The sequence below is a fragment of the Leptonychotes weddellii genome, chromosome 11 (assembly GCF_054177405.1).
Source record: "Leptonychotes weddellii isolate Sample4059 chromosome 11, ASM5417740v2, whole genome shotgun sequence".
NCBI classification, from domain to species: domain Eukaryota; kingdom Metazoa; phylum Chordata; class Mammalia; order Carnivora; family Phocidae; genus Leptonychotes; species Leptonychotes weddellii.
Window position 1 is genome coordinate 2,343,779 of NC_138379.1, and position 18,383 is coordinate 2,362,161.

Sequence of the window (18,383 nt, forward strand, 5' to 3'; positions counted from 1 at the left end):
TTCTGGGGACCAGCTGAAATAGGGTCCCCTACTCCTCCGCCATCTTTCCCCTCTCTCCTGATCCACCAAAGTTTTTAATTTTATAAAGTCCAATGTGTTTCTTTTTTCTTTTGTTGCCTGTGCTTTCGATGTCCTACTTTTTAAAATTAAAATAAAAATCACGCCTAACTCAGGGTTACAAACATGTACTCCTTTGTTCTTTCCTACAGTTTTATAGCTGCAGCCCTTCCATTTATGAGCCATTCTGAGTGATGTTTTGTCTACGGCGTGAGGTAGGGCGCCCACGTGGAAATCTAGTTGTCCCAGCACCATTTGTTAAACAGATGATGACTTTCCCCGCAGTCATGTATAATTTGTAAATAAAGTGATACACCCGCATGAGGGACAGCACCATTTTTCTATGTTTGCTTGTTTACTCATCACATAGCTGATCAGGTGGGAGAACTGTGCTCTGGGCCCATGTAGACTTGATGTCTATTCGTGACCTGGGAATCTTGCTAAAATGTCAGTTCTGGTCCTGAAGATTTGGGCTGGGGCCAGAGATTAGGCCTTTTCTTTTCTTTTTTTTTTTTTTTTTTTTTAACATTTTATTTATTTATTTGAGAGAGTGAGCACATGAGAAAGAGAGAGCGTGAGCTCAAGTGGGGGTTGAGGGCAGAGGAAGAAGCAGACTCCCCACTGAGCGGGGAGCCCATCCTGGGGCTGCAGCCGCTTAACCGACTGAGCCACCCAGGCGCCCCGAGATTTTGCATTTCTAACTAGCTCTAGGTCACGCCCATGCTGCTCGTCCATGGAACACATTGGAGTGGAGCAGTGGTTCCCGTGTTGAAAACCATGTAAGGAGGTTTTACCAGTCCTGATACTGGCGGGGTCGTCCTCACACCGATTAAAGCAGTATTTGGGTGTGGGACCGGGTGGTTTCGCTGTGCCGTCCGGTTTGCGAACCCGCATTCCCCCGCCAAGCGGGGCCAGATGGTGCTGTGGACCGCCGGCCTGTTAGAGGTGCAGGTTCTCAGCTACGCCAGTCCTGTTAAATCATCGCTGGGAATGAAGTCCACATCCTTTGTATTAATGAGCTCTTTGGAGGATTCTTAATTCATGCCCATGTCTGGAAACCACAGATCTAGGTAATGAGGAAGAAATCGCTGAATCACCTCTCTCTGGTCCTTGGGAATTTTGAAGTGTGGTCTCAGGTCCCTGGATTTGTCACAGAGATGGGGATGAGCGCACCGTGATGCTGTAGGGAGGCTTCTTGCTGTCGAGGTTGTTAACGTTTGAGGACATATCAGATTTCCGCTGACCCAGAAGAGAGAAGGGCGCAGGATAGGGCAGGGGCGTAGCCCCACCTCTCTGGATTTGCTTCTCGGGTGTCCCCTGAGAAACAGACATCCCCATCGTGTGGACTTTCAGAATATTCCATCTGGAGACCATGTCTCCCTTAGAGGGTAAGCAAACACAGCCACAAATGGCTTCTTCTGAAACTCCTGGTCAGGAGTGTTTCCTGGGTCATCATCCACAGTGTTGCATTTTGGCGAAATCCCAGTCTCTGACACAGAAGGGATGTGTCATGTTTTAGAGAGATGCGTTTTCAGAAAATGGATCACTTTAGGAAAGTGAGCTTAATGTGAGTGAAGGTAAAAGCCTGACTCCACTAGAATGTTGTCCTTGTTATGTCTTGTGAGGGGGTCTATCTCCATGTTAAGCTGCTGCAGCGAGTCTTACCATGCTGTTGCCATAGATCCTGTTGCTCCTCACGCTGTTGGGAGCTTTTTCATCATGAAGCACTTTCAAAACTGTGACTCCCTGTTGCCCCTCACTGTGGGCTGGACAGGGTGGTCTTTGCAGCACAGAAGGGGACCAGGCCCTGTGGGGTTCAAGGTGTCTGTCTAAGTCACGGCTGAACCCATAGTGGAGTGCAGAGGTTCCAGGTGCAAAGCCAGGTTTTTCCCACTTGCGATGTTTGCATTCGGGCATAGAGAATGGGGTGTGTGATCTCTCAATTGTGGATAATTTAATAATGAGTTTTATATTAGAAAACAGCACTTAGATAATTGAATGCACAGGTTGTGCTCCCTCTGTCACTTGTGAGCCCAAATATTAATCTTTTCCTTTACTCATTTTTAACTGTCTATGTGTATGTATGATCTCCATCTACATACACGCCTACCCATCTTTTCACTCACCCATCTTTCTTTCTCTCTTCCTTTCTCCCTCCTCTGTCTTTCCTTCCCTGTATCTATCCACCCACTCATCCATCCATCCATCCACTTATCCATCAACCTATCCATCCATCCATCCATCCATCCATCCACCTACCTATTCATCCATCCATCCACCCATCCATCCATCTCTCTGTCCGTCCATCCATCCATCCATCCATCCACCTACCCACCCATCCCATCCATCCATCCATTTATCTATTCACCCATACTTCCATCCATCCATCCACCCATGCACCCACATTCCCATCCATTCATCCACCCACCACATGGCCATCCATCCATCCATTCACTCATCCATCCAACCATCTATCTATCCATCTACTCATTCACCATCCATCCATCCATCCACCCACCCATCCGTCCATGCACTCATCTAACCATCTGTTCATCCATCCACTTATCCAAGCATCTGCCCAGCCCCTCATCCAGCGATCTATTTACCTATTTTTTTACCTATCTTATAAAAGCTCAAGGATACTGTACCTCATTGTCCTCCTGGGGTGGCCATAGTCCCCACTGCAGGGCAGAGCACTTAGTAGGTGTGTGAATATTTGTTTCCTTTGCTTCACATTCTAGGAGAATCGGGACTGTCTTGCTGAGGAAGTCATGGGGGATTGTGCCAGTCCAAGTTGTGGTGGGGGTGGGAATGCTAACAAGTATTGGCTTCATGGTTCATTTTATAAATTACTTTTTTATTATTGTAAAATAATAAAGTCATTGTACAGCCTTGTAAAAATACATAAAAAAGCCATAATGAAGAGAGCAAAATTTGTCTCTTTGTGAGACTAGCTGCTCTGGTGGCAGTCCCCGAGGGCGCGCCCGGGGGTGGGCACCATCCAGCATAGGACGCATGCATTTGGGCCTCACAGGGGAGGAGACAGGTCCAGAGGGTTTTGGGGACCTGCTCAGGTCATCCAGCCTTCCAGGAGCAGAGCTGGGTTTTGCTGCCGGCGGTCCCTTTTCTCCAGGAGGCGCTGCTCACCCACACGTTTGGTTTCCGAGGTCTTTCTCCGGCACTTGGATGCTCCCAGGAACACCCAGGGGCCCGGGGTGCGCACACTTCAGCCTGCAGCGCACGGAGCCCCCACCCCTCTCCTTGTCCGTAGATCTGGACAGATTGGAAGCCAGTAGCCAGTGTCCTTGTGCTGTGCTTCCAGGTCCCCCCACTTCTCACCCCTGCAGACCCTCCTGCTGGTGCCTTTCGAAGCTCGGCCGCTTGTTTGCTGGAGCCAAAATGTGACTGGGCCATGTCTGGGCGAGAGCGTTATTATGTGTTCGAGACTGTCTGAAAAGACGAGAGCCGTTTCTACTCCACTGGGCAGTCAAGCTGAGAGAGACTGGGACCATTTTGAGGTTATACTCGTTGAGGTTCCAGTATATTTATCAAAACTGAAGTAATTTCAAAATGTAAACACTGAGGAATGTTTTTGGAGGATTGTGGTGCAGGTGAGCTCAGGCCCCAAGCTTGTTAGAGGCATGGGCACATGGTCATCAATCACACAGTGCGAGCCCCTGACGGCCACGCGTTTGCAGTTGATGGATGAGTATCTTCTTGGGATGGTTCCATCAGCCCCATGAGGGGTCTCATTGGACGTCCCCTTCCTGAAGGGTGTGTAAGCTGGGGGGGGGGCTCTCCCACCCTCACCAGGGTGGGTCCCGGTCAGGTTTGAACGTGGCAAGTCTGCAGTGCATCCTTTGGGCAGGGCTGTTTGAGAAAGGGACCGCTTGTCCTGGGTGCCGTCTGAGGGCTGGAGGTCCCCCTCAAGTACATAAGATACCCTACCATTAACGGGGTGCCTAGTTTTCTACTCAGCGGCTCTTACGTGCCCAGCACCATCCCAGGGTTTGGCTCTGCCAAAGGGGTCTGTAATCTGGAGTCCGAGGTATGACTCCAGCTGGGTTCCCATTGCAATGGCCATGGGTGGACAGCCAAATAAGAAAGAAGAATCCTAATCATTTTGAGGGTTGACATTGCCCCAGATGAGCATCAGGCCTAAATTGACCTTATACATGAGGGGCCGGCTTCCTCAAGTTGCTGTAAGAAATTTGATGTGAAGCGTAAACGCTGGTGGCTCCTGAGGACCCAGCCTTCCACGCCCTTCACCTGCCCCCAAAGGACCCGAGCCCTCGCCAATGCCGTCAGAAGCCCCAACAGCTCCCTCTCCCCGCTCTAGCGGGTGGGGGTCTCTCCCCAAGTTTGCATCTGTCTGCACGTCTGCCCCATTTCCACATCTCTGCCCCCATGTGGAGCTCCTGCCCTGCTCCACGCCGTCTCAACCCCTGACACCCCTGCACCTCACTGTGACACATCCAGGTGCAGGGTGAGTCCCCCGGTGAGTTTAAAGAGCCCTCAGAACAGTGCTCCTTTACGTGTAAAGAAGCCTGGGGATTAGGGCTAGATGGGGGTGGCGAGCTGAATTCATGATGCAGTTGTCCTTCCTGGGGACAGCCGGGGACGCGACCGGGGTGAGGTGAGAAGGGAATTCAGCCCCGGGTCAGATGCCCCGGTTCTTTTATTCTCAAAACGCGCTTGAAGTCAGAACGACTCATCATCAACCAGTAGTGTTTCTGGGTCCTGGGGACATGCACGTTGTCATATTGCCCTTGACACTCTTCTAGAAGGTAAAAGCCTCTCCAGTGAAGCACATCAGGGCAGTGTGCCTTGCTCGGCAGTGGCTATGATGGGCACTCGGGCTGACCGAGCGGGAGAGAAGGTGGTTTTAACCGAGTACTGCCCTCCCCGTCACAGCCAGCAACAGACTGGTCTGGAGTCGGCTGCCCAGGGCGGTGGGGGACCCTTCCTAACATTGTCCACATGGGGGTGGGCTCCATGGTTCTGTCCCCCGGGCTTCTGCCCCAGCCCTGCTGCCGGTCATTTATCGTGCTGACCCCATTCAGGTCTCTGCCTGCTCAGACCCAGACCTCCATGGGGCACAGACTCCACGCCTCCCCTACCCTTGTGTGCCTGCAGCCTGAGCCGGGCGTCCTCCAAGATGCCCATAAGCGTTGTGAGTTTGAGATGCAGAAAGGCAGGCCTCTGCCTTTCGGACCTTTAACTGTAGCCCCAGTGGGTTGCTGCTCCCCACGGTAAGCATCTGGATGGTGCCGTGGGATTCTGTGTCCTGAGAGCGAGGGCAGCTTCTCAGACCCGCTGCCCACAAAGCGATAATGTGGAAACTCTGCCTCTGCCCCCATTTTGATTTGCATGGGACCCCGAGCATCACCACCATTGTCTCCCTTGAGACCGTGCTAACCGCGGGGATACCGGGGCTAACGGGTGGGAGCTGCGAATACCCTGGGGTCGGTTCTTCAAGCTCACTCTCAGACTTGGCACTTGGTTCGTGAGCCGTATGCCTTGGCCGTCTCCCCGGTGCGGGTTCTGAACTACGTTGTGTTTGGGTCCCGCAGAGACCCCACTGACCTTAGCTGCTCAGCTGGACGAGCCCGCGGAGGTGATCAAAGCTCTCAGAAACGGCGGGGCTCACCTGGACTTCCGCGCCAGAGATGGGATGACTGCCCTGCACAAAGCCGCCCGAGCCAGGAACCAAGTGGCCCTGAAGGTACATTCCGGAGCCCGTCTCCCCCGCGGGCACCCCTTCCCTATCTGATCCCCGGCTTCCACACCGGTTCCCTGTCCCCATCCCATGACGACCACCCGAGCTGACCCCGAATTGTGTTCCCACGTGGGTTTGGACATCTAGTCGGGGCCCCAGACCCTCTCTTCTTGGGAATTTTAGAATTTGGTGTTTATAAAAGGTCATCTGTCCCTCTCGTGTGGCCAGAGGCTTGTGATTTCTGCCAGGAAGGGTAGCACTGAAAGCCACCCCCTCATGCCCCCTGGGAGGAGGCTGCAAACCCAGCCCACAGGCCCTGAGCCAGCCTTGTTGCTGTTGCCAACCCCCTCCCCGGTCTCTGGAAGCCCACCCGGGGGGGGGGTGCTTTCACCCCTCACCCTCCCCACGGCCCTCTGCATGCTTTATCTGCCCTGGCCCCAAGTGTGGGGTCCCCCAAGAGCCCTGGCTGGGAGGGAGGGGGACCCGCTGTTGGGGGCTGACCCCCAACACGATGCTTGTCTTGGAAGTCACGGATTTCTCAAGTTCACATCAGCTGTACCTCGTCCGCTGCCTTAGTCCGAAATCCACGCTGGGATGGTTTTATGCTGTAGGTTGAATAGTACAGCTTTTCCCTTTCTGCAAAAGCTGCCTGCACTTCATTGCTCTCAGCCAGTACGGGGTTTTGGGTGGGGGGGTCAGCAGGGCTCAGCAGGTCCCTGCGTGCCCCCCACGCGTGTCTGTCTGCAGAGCGTCTCCTGACGTCCCGGATGCACGTGCATCCTGTCACCTGGGCTCCACCTGCTACTTCAGGGCCGGGAACCTCACCACCTGAAGCTGGCCCCTGCTTCACTCTGGGAGGCCCGGGAAACGTGCGGACCCGTGGGCCTGCTCAGCCTCGGCCGGCGGGAGAGTGACCCCCATGCTTCGTTCTTGATTCACTCCCTGCAGAAGGGGTCATGAGACCCGTGTTTGGTGTTGTTTTCTAGACCCTTCTGGAGCTGGGAGCATCGCCTGATTACAAAGACAGCTACGGGCTCACGCCGCTGTACCACACCGCGATCGTCGGGGGGGATCCCTACTGCTGTGAACTGTTGCTCCACGAACATGCCACCGTGTGCTGCAGGGACGAGAACGGCTGGCACGAGGTCCACCAGGTGCGCACGCTGCACCCTTAACACTCCTGCCCTCAGCCTCTCACCCGGCGCCCACAGCTGCCCTCCCAGCGTTCCGTTCCGTTTGGAGCAGTCGCCGGCATTTAAAAACAGGGATATTTACCTAGAAACACACGTTTCTGACCTCTGTAGAGAAATCGGAAAGTTAGGCAGGTCTCTTGCATTTCTGTAGGGCAGTGATCATCTGGAGCTGTGGAGTGAACACGCCCTTCATAGGCGCTGGGAGCTCTCCGTGCATCTAGCGTCTCGGGGACCCCAATAGAGCTTGGCGCCGGGTGCTTTCTGCGCACAGGTGACCCGGTGCACTGCCCAATTTCTAATACGGGTGACCCGGCGTGACGCCTGATTTCTGATACGGGTGGTCCGGCGCGATGCCCGATTGCTGATAGGGGTGACCCGGCGCGACACCCGATTGCTGATACGGGTGAGCCGACGCGATGCCCGATTGCTGATACGGGTGACCCGGCGCGATGCCCGATTGCTGATACGGGTGACCCGGCGTGATGCCCGATTGCTGATACGGGTGAGCCGATGTGATGCCCGATTGCTGATACGGGTGACCCGGCACGCTGCCCGATTTCTGATACGGGTGAGCCGGTGTGCTGCCTGATTTCTGATATGGGTGCCCCGGTGTGATGCCCAATTTCCATGCATAGGACCCAGGTTTCCCTGATCCCACCTGGCACCCCTGGGGCTGGGGGTGTGTCAGCTGCAGTCTTGTAAAGAAACAGCATCCACCTGATGGCTCAGATGAAGAGTCGTTAGTGCATCCAGAGCAGGGGAGGAAGTTGTGGTCCGAGAAGCAGGGACAGCTGAGGTGGGAGGGTGGCCGCAGGCAGGAAGTGCCCTGGCTTCTCTCTTATCCTGCCCTCCTATTGGCTGAGCCGTGTGTGAGCCAGCCAATCAGGGAGCCCAGTGGTGCAGGTGTCCGGGTCAGGGTCTCCGGGCAGAGGAGGGTGGACAGTGGGTCTGGGGGAGCAGGGCCCAGGAAGGCAAGGGGAAAGGCCTGGAATGGGGGCGGTGTCTCTGAACTGTTCTCCGGATGGGCAGTGCCACCTGTCCATTTCCCTCAGCCAGTGTGACCTTACACACTTGCCTGGTCTGGGTGGGGTCATGCCCCCCACCCACTGTGGTCAGAGGGCCAAGCAGTGCTGAGGGGTACCAGGTGGGCTGTGGGGTGCAGGCAGGTCCACCCCGCTTGGCCTTTTGCATGCTGGGTCAGCCCTGACTCGTCAGCAGCCTGGGGAGGCGTCCAGTTCCATCCCACGGTGTGAGCTGGGGCCCCCCAAAGCTGCTCCTGGCCACCTCCAGCCCACACCCAGGGAGGGACCCTCAGGGGAGTGAGTAGCGATGAGTGCCCTGGGGTCTGCATTTGTTCACCCATAAAGTGGGTGTCAGCGGGCCCATGGCGCCCTCGGGCTGTGGGGAGGATCTAATGTAAGTGCAGTGCTGAGCCTCCTCTCTGCTCATCCTGCCCGTTCTCACTCTGGCCCCCATGGCTGCACGTCTGAGTGCTTTCGGGTCATTCCAGAGTCATTTCCTGGCCTGTCCCAAACCCCGGTTTGAAATGTAGTTTTAATACCATGCAGGTACAGTGAGGCCAACCGATCGGGAGTTGGCTGCCATTGGAAAGAGGGTGTGTTACTCACAGATCCTGGGAGGAGGGGCAGATGGGGCAGGGGGGCCACATGGGAAGCACCGGGCTGGGTCAGGAGGCAGCAGGAGTGGGGGGAAATGGGGCCAAGAGTCTTCACTGTGACTTTTGTAGGATGGAACAGGCCGAGGCATGGCTGGTCTGGATAACGTCGGGCTCAGGGGCACTGGGGCTGTCCCTGGCTGTCTGGGCTGACCAGGGCAGGTGGGTCGTGGCCCTGAGGGCGAGAGCCCAGTAAGGCAGGTGGGGGTGATGGCTCTGTGTGGGCTGGTTTGTGTCTGAGAGCCGCCCTCTGGGCCAGTCCTGTGCAGTCAGAATTGACTTGCCTGGGGAGGGGCAGACCCCCCCAGTGTCGGCAAGGCCCCACATGCCAAGGCGTCAGAAATACAGAAGATGGGAACGTGGAGTTGCTAGAGCTTGAACCCTGCAGCAGGGCCCCAGCTTTGGAGAGTTCTCCGGGCCGGGTTCGCTCTCCACCAGCCGGAGGCCTCCTACCAGCGTCCCTTTCCCCTCTGGTGCATTCGACAGTCTGGCCTCTGGTCACCCTGAGATGAAGAAGCATCAATGTGTTGGGGTGGGCGGGGGGCGATCCTGGTGGTCACTTCCTGCAGTGTGGGCTCCAGCCGTGATTTCTGGTCCCCGCGTGTGCTGGGTTCCATCCCTGAGACCCCGAGCGTGGGTTCCGAGCCTGCGGGCACTGAAGCCACCAGACCTCTTGGTCCCAGGACCCCAGCCCCTGGCGCTGAGTTTGAGCTTGGAGGGGGCGCTCCCAGGCCTGAGCATCCCGCTTCCCGTGGCGCCCATCAGGATGGTGTCATGTCCCCCAGGTGGTGGGTTTCTTTTCCACGATGTCCTGGGAGGCCAGTTCCCTCCCTACTAGAGGTTCTCGATTTTCCGGGTGAAGTCCCTGCCTCCCGAGCCCCGCTGTCTCATCTGCCGTGGCTGAGATGGCTGTGAGATGGTGGAGGCAGGCGCAAAGCAGAGATCAGCAGACCGGCCGTCCTCCTCCGAGATTCTCAGCACTCAGTCGGCTCCCACGCCGTCCTGATCTGCTTTATCGGCTCCACCTTTCACACCCTGGAGCAACCCCAGCGGACACCTGCTGGCCTCCATGACTCAGACAAGGTAACCGGCCCGGAGAGGGGGAGTAACCTGCCCAAGGCCACAGCTGAGTCCACTCCCGGCCCCTCTCAGCACCGCCTCCAGGCTTGCAGACGGAAGCCGCCCCTGCCGTGACACCCGGCGGTGGCAGGAGGAAACAGAGGAGGCGGGTTTTGCACAGAGCTAGCAGGAGAAGCACCTTGGAGTTCTGGGGTCCGCAGTTCTGCATTTGACATCTGTCCCTCTGCCTCGTGCCCTGGAGTGGGGGCGGCTCCTTCCCAGCCACCTGGCTCCACGCCCTTGGACGGATCCTGCTCGCCCACAGCCAGGCCTGCTCACGGGTCCTGCGGTGGTTCTGCTTCCCACCAAGGCCAAGGCCAGGTGCTGAACTGTCAAGCGAGGCCCTTCGGATCCCGCACCTGCCGCGCAGCGCCTGGGGACGCCCGCCCCCTGCAGGCCGACAGTGGAAGCGCGCGTTTTTGTATGTGGCTTGTCTGCAAACTCTTGAGTTCAGATTACCCTAACTGCTCAACATGGAAGGAGTGGAAAATTCGAAGAAACAGAAAGAAGAAAGTAAAAAACACCCAAACACATCCCCACAACCCAAGAACATCAAGATAAGGGAGGACACGTCCTCCTGTGCGTCTTGCCTGCATCCTTGGCGCGGCCCGCGGACCGCGGGTTTGGCTGCGTCAGGACTCCAGGGTAGGTTACGGGAGGCTGAGGGCTCTGGAGAGGGTGGCTGCCCCCAGTCTGGGGACAGCTGCTCCGTGGAGGAGCCGCCCTGGGTCCCACGCGCCTTCATGCAGGTGGTGCTCTGTGCTGGCTCTGGGAGAGCTCGATCCCGCCCGCCCGCCCTCCTTCACGGAGTTCCTCTGACAGTGTTTCAGGGAGGGCGTTCCCTCCTTCTGTTGTCAGTCCAGGGGATTGGCCTGTGAGTTAGCCACTCCCCCTCGCCCGGCCACGCCTCTGTCGTGGTCATCCTCGCCCAGCCATGCCTCAGTCACTGTCTCAGTCCTCATCTGCTTGGTTGCGGTCATCATCACCATCATCACCGTCACCTGGCCATTGTCACAAAGAATATGTGACAGCACTTAACCGCTTTGTTCACAGGCTTTACTATAGATCTCATCTGATTTCCTCAAGAATTCCTTTTTTTCCCCAAAGATTTTATTTATTTATTTGCGAGAGAGAGATCATGAGCAGGGGTGAGGGGCAGAGGGAGAAGCAGATGCCCCGCTGAGCAGGGAGCCCGACGTGGGGCTTGATCCCAGGACCCCGGGATCATGACCCCACGCCCCACTGTGAGCAGCCAAGCCCCCCGGCCCCAGCAGTTGGAGCTGCAGGAAGTGCCTTACCTTGCTTTGGGGGTTCTGCCACATGCTGACCTGGGGTGTCAGATCCGTATCCCGTGCCCCTACCCCGCCCGGACGAGCAAGGATTCCTTCAGAGAAGTAATCAGTGCTTCCTTTTGCGGGGGGGCCTGCGGAGGGATTGAAGCCCACCAAGCAGGTGTCCTTCCAACCAGCCCTGATTCTTGGGGCTGAGAGGAGATGCCAGGAGGGGAGGGGAGGGGTGAAGACCCCAGGCCGGGATGGAGGGGCGCCACCTTCTCCCCATGGTCGGAGCCTGTGTTCTACCCTAGTGATGCCAGGGATGTCTGCGAGAGCCGTCTTCTGTCCAGAACTCATGTTATAAAAGCCGTGGGCTCCATAGGGAAAGCGACCACTACCGCAGCTGTCAAAACATACCTTCCCTTTTGGAGTTCTTAGCATGACATTTTGTATGTCATTGCAGGCTGAAACTTACAGATTAGTTGATCTGAACTGATTGTATTGGTTTGTTTGGGCAGTTTTGACGAAATCCCACCGACGGGGCTCACACAACAGACGAGTACTGTCCCCCGGTCCTGGAGGCTGAAGCCCAGGATGCACGTGCGGGCAGGCGGGGTCCCCCTGAAGCCTCTCTCCTCGTGTGTATGTGTGTGTGTGTGGACGGCCGTGCTCTCCCTGGGTCCTCACAGGGTCGTCCCTGCGTGCGGGTCTGTGTCCTGATCCCCTCTTCCTAGAAGGACCCCGGTCACCCTGGATCAGGGCCACCTCAGTGGCTTCATGTTACCTTAATCATCTCTTCAAGGTCCCCATCTCCACATATAGTCACATCCTGGGGTGCTGGGGGTCAGGGCTCCAACAGAGGAATTGGGGAGGACATCGTTCAGCTCCTAACCCTGGCCAACACAGAGCTGGCCGCTTCCTGGTTGACCTGCCATCCACACACTCATTTGCACATTTCCCCGAGGCCCTTTGGGCTGACAGCAAGACCACCACTGGCCTTTGAAAACCGTGGAACCCAGGGCCATGGGGCAGCCAGTGGCTCGAGTCAAGCAAGCCACGTGTGCGCACGTTTGGGCAAGAGTGTCCCCGTGCTGCCGGGCACCGTACTTCCTGACCAAGCGAGGGCTGAAATGATGGATTGTTTTTGAACCATCGGGTGGAGATGTCTCCTGTTCACATTATAAGCACATGCTTCACATAGGAGAAATGCCTAGGCGTGGTGTGGATTAAGTAATTTGGTTGGTGGCACAGAATCATGCAGAAGCATTTGCTGCTCACTTGCAATGCAGTGAACTCCGCATTGTTTCCACGTGCCTTGCACGACCTGGGGTGCCTCTCAGCTTGCTGCCCCCTTAGGGTAGTAGGTGTGTCACAGCAGGTGCCCAGCAGGTGGCAGTAAAGCGCTGGAAGGAAGGCGCGCCCTTTTCCCTAATTTCCACCAAATTGTGTGGTTGGCTAGTGATGGGGCGGGTATTTGGCATAGCAGGGATGAACCGCAGGTCTCTTGGGGAAACTTCTCCAAACACGCACGCCCAGGAGATTTGCAGGGAGTAGGTGTGGAGTGGAGCCCCCCACACGTGCATTTCCCAAAAAGCACCTCATCCAGATGGTTAAGATACAGGAGTGTAAGGGGTACTGTATGTCAGGTTTCAGCTCTCTGGCTCTGGCAGCCCTTCTTAGCTGTCTCTCGAAGGCCAGGAGCCGCAACGCCCATTTCAAGGGGGAAATGGTTAGCATAGCCTATTTTGGGGCTGGACAGATTTCTTACTTTGGTGAGCTTTGAGGTCTTTGTGTCAAACAAGGACTAGGTTCTCTTTCTAAATTGTAAAGGACTTTATCAGTTTCAAACTCACAGAAGAGTTGCTAGAATGCTAGAGAACCCCACATACCTTCACTCACAGACTGTGTTCGAGTTTTGTCCATCGTCACAATAACGTCCCTCATACTGAAAGGATCCCATCCGGGACCCCGCATGGAAGCCTTCCATCGGGGACCCCTGCGAAGATTATGGGGCACTCAGCTTGGAGATTGCCTCGCAACTTGGGTTGGGTCGGTGTTTCTTCTCGATGAGGTCCGGGGTGTGCATTTTGGTAGGAATATTGTAGGAGTGATTGTGTAGGGATATCGCATTCCTGGCATCCTGTCGGGGGGCACGTGGTGACCCTTGCCCGTTACCGGTGACATTCACTCTGACCTCCTGGCCAGGTGGAGTCTGCCAGGCTTCTCTCTTTCCTTCTGTAATTAGGATTTTGTGGGGTCTCTGAGGCTGTTAAGTCCCTTTCCTCATCCCCCATCCACGGATGGTCTTAGCATCCATTGGTATTTCTCGCCTGCATTAATGATCACTGTCATGGCCACTAAATGGGGGTTTTCTACTCCCATCCTCTGGGGAGAGCCAATGAGCCCAGGCTCCTTTGATTTAAGGAACAGTGCTGTCAACTCAAACTGGTATAACGGGAAATAAAAGTCCTGGCCAGGCTCTCTATGTCCCGAGGAGTCCAGGCATGGCTGGAGCTCGGACGGCCCAGTGACGGGCTGTATGTGCGTCTGCCCTTGGCTCCACGTCTGTCTGCCCTCCCTCCCTTTCTCACCCCCGTGGCCCTGCTCCTTTGCTGGGGGCCCCAGCAGCTCTGGGGTTCTGCGGGTTGCGGAGGCCCCTGGGCTGTGCCCACGGCAGCAGTGGGCGGGGCAGCCCCCCGACCTCTGAGAGTGGGGCTGGGGTCCCCACAAGAATTGCAGGCACTGTTGCCACGGGAGGGGAGGGTGGGCAGCAACCGTGTCCGGGTAACCACCTGCTTCGTGAACTAGTGCGCCTGCTCCACGGGGGGGCGTGGCGTTAGAAGTGCTTGTTTCTTGGGTTCTCTGTGTAAGCTCGTCCCAGTAACAGTTCGAGCATCTTTCCCACCGTCTTTCCTTGGCGAGGTGCCACAGTCCACCCCAGGTATCCGGAATGCGCGGTAGAGAGAGCTGCCCGGCCTGCCCCTCGGTGGCCTGTTTTCCTACTGCCGTGGACTTCAGTGGCCACCCTCGACCTGAGAAGTGTGTGTCAGGACCCGCTTCCTGGCCTTCCCGGCTCCCATCCACATTGTCACCGCTCACGGGGACCCTGGCCCTCCCACCTCCAGTGCTGTCCATCGCTGGCCACACGCTGGCCTTTCCCGACGTGCCGGGAAGTGGGTGGATGGGGTGGGGCCTGGTTGGAACTGACTGGCCGCCCAGGGTCGTGGGCTGCCCTGGTACCACGCAGCGTGCCCAGGACCCCGGCTGAGCTGTCACAGCGCGGGGCCTCCTGGCTCCCCGAGAGCTGCCATGGGCAGGGGCTGGCCTGGTGCCGAGCAACACGTGGGCCCTTTGGGGTCCCTTATCCTACGTGATTCTCATAAGAACATTCTCATAAGAATGTAGGGTTTATGTCTACAGGTGAAGACATAGGCTCATGGGGGAACATTCTGGAAAATGGAAGGTCCATGACTTGGGTGCAGATCTCTTTGACCCCAGAGCCTTGTTGGTTCAGGAATAGCACACATCACCGCCTTGAAGGACCCCGGGAGGGAGAAATCTCACTGTGGGGCTGCCTGCCCCCTGCCTCCTGAACGCTCCTCAGGGGGTGGGTTACATTTCGTAGCAACAGTGGGGCCTGCCCCTCGCCTGGAGGCCAGGCTTGGCTCCCTTCCCTGGAAACAGCAGGGGCTGTATGTTCCCCTTCTTGCTGTTTTCACGCCCCCTCTCGGGGCCAGGGACTTTGGATAAGTGGGGCCAGAGATGGAGTGTCCTGGTTTGCATTTTGTGGGGTTGGCCACTGAGGCCAGCAGGGAGATAGCGCGTGTGTCCCTGGGCTTCGGGTCCCCAGGTCCAAAGGAAAGGAGCATTGGGGCCCTTCGCAGACCTGCTGTCCAGGAGCCCAGCATAAGTCCTTAGTCCTGTGATGAGCTCCCCCACCCTGATCCCAGCCAGGGGTCTGATGACCCCCCTGAGGCTCAGGACGCTGTGGGTGGCCCTGCATTTGGGGTCCTGGTCCCACATGGGGGGTGGGCTGGGGTCGGCCGAGCACATGTCGAACTTGGAGACTGGTGTGTGGGTTTCCCATTGACAGCGCGGACTCTCGTTGCAGGCCTGCAAATACGGCCACGTGCAGCATCTGGAGCACCTGCTCTTCTACGGGGCCGACATGGCGGCCCAGAACGCCTCGGGGAACACGGCCCTGCACATCTGCGCCCTCTACAACCAGGTCAGTGCGGGCATGCTGGTGGGTGCGCTCCCCCAACACCCTGTCCGGCCCTGTGGTTGCCGGGGCTGGGGCCGGGCTGAGCGCCCTGCAGGGTGCTGTCTGCCTCAACAGAGCCCCACAGATGGTCCTGGAGGCTGGAGGTCCACGATCAGGGTGCGGGCACGTTCCCTTCCCAGTGAGAGCTCTTTGCTGGCTGCAGACGGCGCCTCTGTGTCCTCACACGGTGGGGAGTGAGCAAGAGCACTCTGTGGTCTCTTCTGACAAGGGCGCTGTCCCGTCAGCTCAGGACCTCACTGGACCCTCAACCCCTCCTCAAGGTCCATTTCCAAAATCGCTCGCCTTGGGGGTACGGGCTTCAGGGAGGAAGCTGGGGGGAATCCTCCAGCCCTTAGCAGCTGCTGCTTTGAGAATGGGTTACCCCGTCATAGCAAAGAGGAAGCCGAGTTGCGGGGAAGAGCAAGGAGCGGTCCCAGAGCTGGAGCTGGGCTGGAAACCCTGGTCTGCTCCCCTCCCAGGCCTCACTGCCACACTGTCCACTTCCAGAAGCGAGCTGGGGAGCCGGGATCCTCTCGTTTCCATCCTCCCCAGCTGAAGGTGCAAACTCTGCCCACCCCGGGGTGGCCGTCTGCTGGGACGTGTGGGGCAGAGGGGCAGGGACGTGGCTGACCGGGCTCCCGAGGTCGGTCTGGCACCCCACCAAACTTGCACTAGACCAGCATGTAACAAAGGTGAATTACCACCACTGTGTGTGCAAACACGCTCCCAATGGGCTTTTTCTCTTTAGCTGTGGTAACATGTACATGATAAAATCACTTAGATTTTAACCACTTTTACAATGTAGTTCAGTGGCATTAAGCACATTCATATCACTGTGCAACCAGCAGCGCTATCCTTCTAGGACTTTCCATCTTCCCAATGGAAACTGTGTCCCGAGAAGCACCCCGTCCCCCTCGCAGCCCCTGGCGCCCACCGTCTACCTTCTGTCTCCACGAATCTGACTCCTCTGGGGACTGCATCTGAGTGGGTTCCTGCAGCATTTGTCCTTATATGCCTGGTTTATTTCACTGAGCGTAATGTCCTCAAGGTCCATCCATGCGTCGCATGTGTCGAATGTCCTTTCTTATGGCTCAATAATATTTCATTATGCGGATGGACCACATTTTGTTTATCCATTCATCCCTTGATGGACACATGGGTGCTTTCGCCTCTTGGCTGTTGTGAATAATACTGCCATGAACGTGGGTGTACGAGTATCTCTTCAAGACCCTGCTTTCCTCTTCGGGAGGGGGACTGTACCTACAAGTGGAACCCCAGCATGAATAAAAAGAAGCACATACTCTTCGGTGTTAGACCAGAAACTAAGGGAAGCTGGAGATGAGCTAGTTTGGTATACCCTGAGGGGTAGGACATGATCCCTGGCCTCTAGGAGCATGAATCCCAAATGGCGAGGGAGCAGCACCCTGGACCGTGTGAGCACCCTGCTGGTCCCGCCGAGAGGCACAGTGGTGGGGCTGAAGACGATGGAGAGGCTCGTGGAGGCCGTGGGAAGGGCCTGGGGCTCCCAGGAGGCCGTGGGTTGCAGGACCTGCTTGGGGCAGGGCGGAGGGGTGGGGAAGGAGGGTCAGTGTCCTTGAGGCTCAAGGTCAAGATAACTCCTGGATGCCAGTATCGAAGGTGTTCTCTGCTCCAACTTTCTTTTTTTCACGTCTCTCTGATTTCAAGGAACTTTGAGTCTGGAGGATGGTGGGGTCTGGACACTATACTAAACAGCTGAGCAGAATGTGGGGGTCTCCACCAACTGGAGGAACAGAGGGGAGATCTTTCGGGGGCCTCTGAGCTGTGTGCACTTTGCTTGTCTTCTCTGCCATCGGCATCATCTTGCCAGAATGAAGCCATCTTTTTGGGTGAAATCTTCAGCCTTTGTCTACACCTAAGTCCTTTCCCTGGCCCTTCCAAGACCAGACCCCTCCAACCACTTTACTTCCAGCTATGAAACCCTCCTAGATTCTTTGTCGTAGAAAACTCCTATGCATCCTTCAAGACCCAACTCAGATATCCCACCCTTAGTCAAGCCTTCTCTTAATGAGCCCCTGAGAGCATTAGCTGTAGTTTGCTCTGCAGCCCTTTGCAAGATAACCAGGATGAACTGCCATTATTATGCCTTGCCTGTTTTCCCTGCTAGCACCCTGTCCCCCTTGGACCCAGCTTCTCAGAGGTATAGATTGCCATCTTTTAGGGTCTCTTCCGTGGCTGGCACGGCAGAGCAGCTCAGCCAGAGGGGGTTGGGGGCGTGTTTCAGCAGAGCTTCCTCCTTAATGCGAGCAAATCGGTGGGATTTGCATGCAGCGTGGGCAGTCGGTGCTGCACGGTGTTTTTGGACGTCGGGGTGGCTTTGTGAGCATGGAGGTACCTAGCTGGGCCGCGTTCAGAAAACGCACATCGTGAGACTTGGCTTTGGCGGATAAAACATCTGTGCCTACATGTGCTTCTCAATTGTTGCCTTAGAGGGGAAAAGCGTTCCTCAATTTTCCCCAGTAGATTTCAAGCATAATTTATCATGAATGAGAAAAGAAAAACAGGAAGAAATGTTTTCTGTCGCTTGAAATAATTGAGGACAAGACAGTCTTTGAGAGTGGTGGTGGTATTTTGTTAGGGAAGGTTCAAGCAGTCTGGTAGTCCTCATTCTGACTTGTTGACGGGGCCTGGTGTGACTGGCATGGTGCTGCCTGTCCCCCATCTGTCCCCAGCCCTTGGCCGATGGCTTCAGGAAGACCCTCCCCCATGTGCCTGAGGAGTATTTTTTTCTCTTAGGTATTTTCTTTTAGGAGCAAACATTTCCTGTAAAGGGCCACTTAGTAGATACTTTTGGCTTTGTGGGCCACGTGGGCTTGGTCACGGCCATCCCATTCTGCCGCTGCGGCATGAACTCAGCCACGGACAACACTGAGGTGAGTGAGTGTGGCTGTGTGCCGATCAAACTTTATTTGTAAAACAGGCAGCAAGCTGAGTTAGGCTGGGTGCCATACTTTGCCCAGCCTGAGTGGGGAAGACTGCATCTGCACCCTCCCCAGACACACGTGTAGACAGACTCCCCGCTCCAAGGCTGAGCGACTTGCTC

General features: G+C 56.4%; 1 protein-coding gene across 1 annotated transcript in view; it reads left to right on the top strand.

The window, feature by feature from the left end:
• SHANK2 (SH3 and multiple ankyrin repeat domains 2) overlaps positions 1-18,383 on the top strand; it is a 457,214-nt gene that overhangs the window by 107,918 nt on the left and 330,913 nt on the right. Inside the window, exons 8-10 of the mRNA XM_081798461.1 lie at positions 5,631-5,782; positions 6,763-6,930; positions 15,149-15,488. Of these exons, the coding sequence (XP_081654587.1) occupies positions 5,631-5,782; positions 6,763-6,930; positions 15,149-15,488 (660 nt within the window). The remainder of the gene's footprint in view (positions 1-5,630; positions 5,783-6,762; positions 6,931-15,148; positions 15,489-18,383) is intronic.